The following is an 8872-nucleotide window of genomic DNA, read 5'->3' on the forward strand; positions in this document are numbered from 1 at the left end:
TTATGACCTCCTCTATCTGATCAACATATCGATCATTAATGCAAAACAATAATCGATCATGTAGCTGATCACGCGGGCTCTGTTTATGTTGGTGTGGCGCACTTCTCGTCCCGCCCACTAGATGGCGCTGTCTGCTAACGCTGTATGTATAGGCAGTGTAGGCCTGGGCACATACAGGCCCGTCTCCAGGCTCAGCCCAGAACATTAGGACCACCGCTGCTTCGGAAAGAGCTCGGCTCACCGTTTCGTACCTCTATAATGAGAACAAAACTAATGTGGCCAAAACCCTCCCATAGGAATGCACTGAAATGTGTCCACAAACTTTTTCATTTAAATCCCCTCTACAGGTCACATTTTTCGAGCTACAAACACCAAATTTGGGAAAGTCGTAGAGCGAACAGTGGGGTTTTATGATTCCCACTTTATGAACCGATACCTCGGACGGGTTTCCTAAAATTGTGCTACATTGTTTCCCAGTAGGAATGAATGGCGGACTGTGCAGAAAGGGTCACGCGGATGGTCCCGTCACGATCCCACACTCCAGGCGAGAGAACGCGCGCGGCTCCGCTTCTCTCCCTCGCTCTGCAGTGCCGTCTGTGATTGGAGGAGCTATTGGCCAAAAGTTTGTGGACACCGCAATGTTAGCCAATCGTGTTGGAGGAGCTATTGGCCAAAAGTTTGTGGACACCGCAATGTTAGCCAATCGTGTTGGAGGAGATTTTGGACAAAAGTTTGTGGACACAGCTCTATTAACCAATCGTGTTGGAGGAGATTTTGGACAAAAGTTTGTGGACACAGCTCTATTAACCAATCGTGTTGGAGGAGATTTTGGACAAAAGTTTGTGGACACAGCTCTATTAACCAATCGTGTTGGAGGAGATTTTGGACAAAAGTTTGTGGACACAGCTCTATTAACCAATCGTGTTGGAAAAGCCATTGGGCAAAAGTTTGGGAACCCCACATTTTTGCCAAAGGTTTGTGGACAGAGCTCTATTAGCCAAAAAGATTTTTGGACAAAAGTTTGTGGACACAACTATTGCATTCATATTAAACGAGCCTTTGGCCAAAACTTTATGGACAGAGCTTTATTAGCCAATCATCTTGGAGGAGACTTTGGAAAAATGCTTGTGGACAGAGCTCTGTTAGCCAATTGAATTTGAGAAGATTTTGGACAAAAGTATGTGGACAAAGCTCTATTAACCAATCGTATTTGAGGAGATTTTGGGCGAAAGTTTGGGGACACAGCACTATTACCCAATCGTATTGGAAAAGCCTTTGGGCAAAAGTTTGGGAACCCCACATTTTTCCCAAATGTCCTTGCCTCTCTCTCACTTTCTCTCTCTCGCTCTCTCTGTTATGCTTGCTCTATTACACTCTCTTTTTTTCTGTCTCTATATCTATTACTCTCTCTCTCTCTCTCTCTCTCTCTGGGCGAGTGATGAAGGGAGGAAGGTGGAGAGGAGGGAAAAGAGAAACAGCTTTAAACACTTAAGCTGAAGAGGCGGAATGTCCCATGAAAAACCACCGTCAGCCGTGGCACACAGATGTCCAACACACACACACACACACACAAACACACACACACACACACACAGTCTAATACAAAAATGATTCATGAATTACTTGGTAATGCACACACACACACACACACACACACACACACACACACACACACACACACTCAAAGGGGAGTATTTCATCATTGACCCTCGTGACCTCTCCGTGCCTGGTACCTGGAGCTCCTGCAGGTGCTACTGAGCGCACTCACAAGCGTCTACAGCCACCTGCGGCACATCCAAACACACCCCGTACCAGCACACCAGGAGCTTATGTGTGTGTGTGTGTGTGTATTTAATATGTCTGAAGTCTCTGGTTTGTGTCTGTGTGTGTGTGTGTGTGTGTGTGTGTGTGTGTGTGTGATTGATCAGTGGCAGAAGACACCCTCGGTCACATATGGTCTGTGTTTGTCTAACAAGGAAAAACAACTCTCTGATCTATGTCTCTGTGTGTGTGTGAGAGAGTGTGTGTGTGTGTGTGAGAGAGAGAGATAGAGAGAGAGTGAGAGAGTGAGAGAGTAAGAGAGAGAGAGAGAATGGAACTACAGATCTCATATTCTACGTAATCTAACACATATGGGACATATTATTATTATTACATGTAGGCTACACACATACACGTATATGTCCAAAAGTCTGTGGACACCCCTACTAAAGAATGCATTCAGCATGTCTAGTCCCTGTAGAAGAGAAGTACTGCCAATAGAATAGGACTCTCTGGAGCAGATAGTAAACATGAAGCTATTAGCACCACGCTGTCTAGAGGGGCTAGAGGGGTATAAAGCCCCCCAACATTGAGCTGTGGAGCAGTGGAAGAGCTGTGTTCTCTAAAATGATGGTGGAGGAGCTCCATCCAGTACTTTTGATTGGGATAGGTGAGTATAGGTGTGTGTGTATAGGAATGTATATTTGTTTATAGGGCTGTATAGGTGTTTATATTGGTGTATAGGTAAGTGTATGTGTATAGGGGAGTATAGGTGTGTATGGGGGTGTATATTTGTTTATAGGTGTGTATAGGGGTGTATATTTGTTTATAGGCGTGTATAGGTGTTTATATGGGTGTATAGGGGTGTATATTTCTTTATAGGTGTGTAGATAGGTGTATATTTGTTTATAGGTGTTTAAATTGGTGTATAGGGGTGTATAGGGGAGTATAGGTGTGTATAGGGGTGTATATTTGTTTATAGGTGTGTATAGGGGTGTATATTTGTTTATAGATGTGTATAGGTGTTTATATGGGTGTATAGGGGTGTATATATGTTTATAGGTGTGTGTATATAGGTGTATATTTGTTTATTGGTGTGTATAGGGGTGTATATTTGTTTATAGGGGTGTATAGGGGAGTATAGGTGTGTATAGGGGTGTATGTTTGTTTATAGGTGTATATGTGTTTATAGGTGTGTATAGGTGTTTAAATTGGTGTATAGGGGTGTATATATGTTTATTTATGTGTATAGGGGTGTATATTTGTTTATTGATGTGTATGGGGTGTATATTTGTTCATTGCTATGTATAGGTGTTTACAGGTGTGTATATTCGTTTATATGGGTGTATAGGGGTGTATATGCGTGTATAGTGGTGTATATATGTTTATTGGTGTGTATAGGTGTGTATTGGTGTGTAGGGCTGTGTATGAAGTGATGTCCTCACAGAAGATACTGCAGTGGTTACATATGGTCTGTGTCTGTTCAACATAGGAAAGATTCCTCCAAGCAGTGTGTGTGTGTGTTTGATGGGGGAGGACTGCATCTGTTTGTCACATTTCCCCCATTCTTTCAACCCAGATGAAGGCGAGCGAGAGAGAGAGAGCGAAGTGGAAACTGAATATGGAAAAGTATCGCTGTATCACTTTTGGAAAGAACGTGAACAAGCTCGACTTTAACGTGCTGTGATGTCACTGGGGTGGGCGACATGACGATAGTTCACCGAGCTGTGATATCGTGATACTCTGTGTACTTCTCAGAGCAGATCGCATATTTCCTTACAAACACTGTAATTAGCCACCCGCTAAGCTAGCCTGCTATCAGGCCTAAAACCCGGCGCTGTCAGCCGGGGCCCCGAGAGAGCCCAACTGGCCCTGCCAGTGGCGTGTGAAAGAGAGTCTTATAGTCCAGGTTATAAAGAACATCTTTTATTGACTTAACCATCGCGCTCAATAAATATAAAATATTCATCATAATAATCACAATACAGCAAATAATTATACAATATTACACAATAGTATCCATAGAAACCAGACAGGTGCAACACGAAATGGGAGCAGGGCGGGGCTGGCCGGAAAAAGGAATCAATTAGTCAAGCCCCTCCCACTCGCTAAGAGTGTTTTGTTTGGTCCACAGCGGAGCAAAGTCTTCAGTCTTCAGCCGGGATCCTCGACTGGCCGCGCCGTCACAATCGGGCCGCGGCTGGCATTCGCATACTGACAGGGATTGGCTGTCAAGGCCCAAAGGGGGGGGGAAGCTGCGCTGGTGTAGGCGTAGCGCACAGCACGTGCGAGGCGGGGTGGGCCGGGCCGGGCCGGGCTGTCGCCACCCAGTGAGTTTATTGCCGGCCTCTGTGGCTTGTAAGTCTGAGCCTCAGCTTTAACAGGCCAATTTAACCCCCCCCCCCACACATACAGCTGTGGGTTTGCCGAAGTTTGCTGTGAAGTCTAACGTAAACAACGAAAAAAAAGAGAAAAAAAAAATCTGTACAAACGTGAACGAAAAAAACCCACATTCAGATCTTCGGAGAAGCGGACGAGGACTTTTCTGTACACGGCAGCAGCTCGGCAGTCCTCCTCCCCTCCACCTCCTTTCTCCTTCACCGCTCCTTCGCCCCTCGGCCTGCCTTTTTCCCCCTCGCCAGCTCTCGCGTGCTCTCTTCTGCGGTCGCTTCCAGAACAGACGCTTCTACGCCTCACAGGTAAAGGTGGAGAGAGGGGGAGTGGACGGATGGGCGGGCGGACGGGTGGACGTGGGGACGGAGAGATGCAGGTCGGATGGAGATCAGTGTCTCCAGCTCTTCTTTTTCTCCACCATCTTCATCATCTCCTCCTCTTTGGTGAAGTCGTCTGCAGAGGAAAGCGAGAACATGGTCAGAGGTTCTGCTGGACGGGTTCTCATCAAAACTCAAGTGTGTGTGTGTTTGAAAGTGTGTGTGTGTGAAAGTGTGTGTGTGTGTGTTTATTACCTGCACACTCGGGGCAGCACTTCCCCTCTCGGCGTGTAATGTTGCTGCAGCTGAGCAGCGGACACTGTTTCCTCTGACACTTGGTGACCCCGTGCTGCAGAGAGAGAGAGGAGAGCGCGAGAGAGAGAGAGAGAGGTATGTTAGGAATGCATGAAATCAGCCTCTGGAACTACAAATCCCAAAGTGCTCCTTGGAATGAGGCCCATATGTTTCTCGGCCTGTTGTCCTCCTGCTTGGCTAAAAGCTAAGGCCGTACTTGTGTCCATGTTCTAGATAGCATGTCCTAGAGTCTATCAGAGGCTGCTGAACACCTCCACATGCTCAGGCGCAGCTATGCTGTTTACACAGGGCTAATTGCTGGGGTAATCCGGGATCGTACATAACTTTACATAACTTTACATAACTTTACGCATGTGGACTGGAAGCCAACTTACGTCACACCAGCAGGTGATGCACTTCATCTCTCCGACCAGCGGCACGCGAGGGTGCCAGTTCTCGCTGTTCTGGTAGTAGTTCTTGCCAAACTTGCAGTGGCGCGTCCCGTCCGCCTGCATCAGCTCGCCCTCCTCCGGCAGGGGCGTGTCCTCGGCGGACACTCCTTGCAGCAGTCTGATGGGTTGCGTCTGACCGGCCGGCTGCAGGTGAGCGCCGGACAGGTCACTTTCTCGCAGTGCACTTCACCTGTGGCGCCCTGGGAGGAAGAGACATATTTATTATAGATATATTATATAATATATTTCAAAGTATATATCATATCTAGTTATTATACACATGTTTATTATATATATTATTGTATATATTACAAATTATATATCATATTTAGTTATTATAGGCATATTTCTTACATATATTAAGTAATTATATAAGTCTAAAAGTCAAATGTCCAAATCTACAGTGGTCACAGGAAAGGTCAGGCTCACCTTGCAGGTGCACACGGCGCACTTGATGTAGCCGAATGGAGGGACGAACGGATGCCACATGGTTCCGGGGGCGTGCATCTTCTGATCGCCCTCGAAATAGCACCCTAAAACAAGACCCAAAGAAAGCCGATTAGCCATTAAGCTAGAGAAGTCGTGATGTCATGATGTTGTGATGTCATGATGTCGTGGCGACAGAAGATCTGACAGAAGCGTAAAGATGTAAACTCACCTCTGGATGCTCCTCAACTTTCTCTGCAGCTGGGATCTCCTTGGGGGTTTGCCTCTCTGAAAAGCACAAAAACACAAAAAGGAAGAGTTAGAAACTGCTGTAAAGCTTCAAACGTTTACGATGTAAAGTTTTACATCCACTAAAATTGGCTGGGAAAAACGACCTTGGCTGGTGACTTTTCGCTGTAAACATTTGTTGTAAACTGTAAAATCGGACACCTTTACACGGCTCAACTTTTTGATCGCAAACTTTACACTGGAAGGTTGAAACCGTACTGTGTTTTCATGTAACTTTACACTGTAAAAATTCGACAAAAGTTAAAGTGACAAATGTGTAAGAGCACTCGGACACTGTAAACTTCGCACCTTTACACTGTGCATTTTGATAGCCAGCATTTTTTAGACTGCAAGGTTCAAAGCGTAAAGTGTTTTTATGTAACTTTACACTGTAAAATTTGTCATCTGCCGCAATGCCCATAATGCCGTAAGTTCTGATATCACCAAAATTCAGAACTGTGTACAGGGTAAACTTTACAACTTTACACAGTGCATTTTGATTGCAAACTTTACACTGGAAGGTTGAAACCGTAAAGTGTTTTTTAAAGTAACTTTACACTGTAATTTTTTTTAGTTAATTTTGTCATTTTGTAATCATTTTGTACTCGGACACTGTAAACTTTGTTGTCAAACTTTACACTTTACACTGATATCAAACTTTACACTGTAAACTGCTTCTGGGCTTTTGACTGAAATGAAAGTAACAGACGTCTGGACGCTGTAAAGGCGCTTACCGTCGCAGGCCGGGCAGCACTTGTCCTCGGCTGGTAGGTGTGCGGGCAGGTGAGGGCGGGGCAGATGACGGGGTCGCAGATGACCGTCTTCTTCTGGCAGGTGCAGCTGAAGCAGGAGTTGTAGTGGGGCGTCCAGCGAGAACCGTGAGCGTGGTGCTCGCCCTCAAAGAAGCACGTGTGGGGGTCTTTCCTCAGCTCCTCGGGGTCCCGCACGAAGACCAGGTCGTCGAACTCCGCCTCCTCAACCACCTCGCCGCGGGAGCCGAACTCGCAGCTGTTGGGAACGTGGATCTGGGGAGGGGGAAAAGGAGCCACGTTATCAACCGGCCCACTGCTTGCGTTCCATAGACGCCCCCTGGGATTTTTTGGACGGTTGGGAGGAAGCGTCAACATCTACGGGAAACTCGGCCGGGATATTTACAGCAGCAGTTTTTTTTTTTTACACTGTTTACGGTAATAAACCAAGTTCCATGGAGACTTGGGAATGGGATGTAATTTGTGATTCAGAGTTTCTGCAGACTTTGGAGTCTTGGAGAACTAAGCAATAGCAATGGAGCGAGAGTGTGTGTGTGTGTGTGTGTGTTCCTCTGTGTGTGTGTGTGCTTACCCGTCCTCGTATCTCTCCCCGAGGATTCATCTTGGTGCTGACTTGAATGAAAGCAGTGCCTTTGTCCAAATGCCTCAACAGCTCCACGCTCAGATCCTTCAGAACGCCCTGGGCCTGGAAAGCGAGAGAGGAGAGAAAGCCAGGTGTGTAATTTAGTATTTAGTCATAAGTCCTTATGAAATGAAAAAACAGCATAGAGATCCTTTGTGTGCTTTTCCTTTTTCTCCCTCGCTCGACTGTTCTGCTCTCAAAATATATATAGGCTGCACCGAAAATACTGGAAAACTTCAAATGTGCAACTTTTCAGGAGAAGGAAAAAACCGCCCTAACTTTCAATGAACGTCTATGTAAAATAACAAACATCCAAGCCATTCTGGAGCATTCCTATTGGTCGGCTCATCTTGAAATTCAGACACAAGGTCAAGAACAACCTCCGGATTCAGATTGCATCAAAAAATAAAAAACGATAATTTTTTCTATATATATGTATGTATGTATGTGTGCCTATATATGCACAGTAAGCGTACTGACCTGCTCGCCGTAGAAGCCGGTCAGCAGTCTCTTGTGGTTGGTCTTGGACTCGTCGATTTCCCCGATCTCGGCCAGGCCGTGCAGGTGAGCGTTCACCATGAGGTCGTCGCCCTTGCTGAGGCCGTTGACCACGATCTCGTAGTGCAGGTGGCAGCGCTCGTCCACCGAGACCCAGGCGTGTCCGCCTGCGCTCGTCCGCACCGGTGGGGACACGAACTGACCGGCCAGAGGGAAGGGCAGCTCTGGAGGCACACAGAGAGAAGATGTGGATTAGCTACACGATCACCGCAGCGCTCGGCCTATGGTGGCTGGCGGCTATGTCCGAGGCTCCACTCACCGTGCGTCTGCGAGTCCAGGCCGCTGTACAGCAGCGTCCTGATCTGCCCCCTCAGCTCGCCCTCGCTGTGCTCCGCCGTGGCCACGTTGATGAACAGCTCGTTCTGCAGCAGCATGTGGATGTGCCTGGCCTCCATTCGGCTATAGCTGCCCACCGCACGGCCGCCCCCTGCGGCCGCCACGAAGTCTCCGGTCAGGTCGTACAGCACGCTGCGCTTGCTTCGGCGCCGCGGCTTCATCTCGATGGACACGCCGACCACGGCACTGGACACGCCGGCCACCTGGACCTGCGGAGAGCGGGAAAAGGGGGGAGAGCGCAATGTCAGGTAGGGGGCGCTATGAGGCGCTATCTAGCGTTTATTGAGTCTGAGCCTGCCTGATCTGTCTTGGTAGCAGAAGGACTTTCATACCTGGTAGTCCAGGGTGCCGTTGTCATGGAGACTGAAGACGGCTGACCCGACGGCGCCCGTTTTAAGAGGAGTCAAAGCATCGCCGCTGGACATCACACTCTGGAGCGCTGGAGAGAAAGAGAGAGGAAGAGAGAGAGAGGCGTTAAGTCTCGCACGAAAGTTTCTCATAAACCTCTGTGAGTGTGTGTGTGTGTGTGTGTGTGTGTGTGTGTGTGTGTGTGTGTGTGTGTGACAACAGTGAAAGACCCCGCTCTTGCATGCGAGATGAGGCAATGCACCCCCTAATCCAGCGCTTCTCTCTTTCCTGCTCAGGGCCGAAACA

At 47.6% G+C, this 8872-nt stretch overlaps 1 protein-coding gene across 1 annotated transcript; it reads right to left on the reverse strand.

Annotated features, from left to right (window-relative positions):
* Positions 1-3706: 3706 nt before the first annotated feature.
* On the reverse strand, positions 3707-8731 carry chrd (chordin). Its single transcript, XM_072691425.1, is given in 12 exon segments — positions 3707-4608; positions 4728-4821; positions 5162-5316; positions 5319-5418; positions 5648-5753; positions 5878-5932; positions 6667-6693; positions 6696-6957; positions 7274-7387; positions 7805-8046; positions 8142-8427; positions 8551-8731. Coding segments are annotated over 12 exon segments (1674 nt in total). The 5' UTR covers positions 8719-8731; the 3' UTR covers positions 3707-4543.
* Positions 8732-8872: the final 141 nt, after the last annotated feature.

The sequence above is a fragment of the Salminus brasiliensis genome, chromosome 11, assembly GCF_030463535.1.
Source record: "Salminus brasiliensis chromosome 11, fSalBra1.hap2, whole genome shotgun sequence".
Classification (NCBI taxonomy): domain Eukaryota; kingdom Metazoa; phylum Chordata; class Actinopteri; order Characiformes; family Bryconidae; genus Salminus; species Salminus brasiliensis.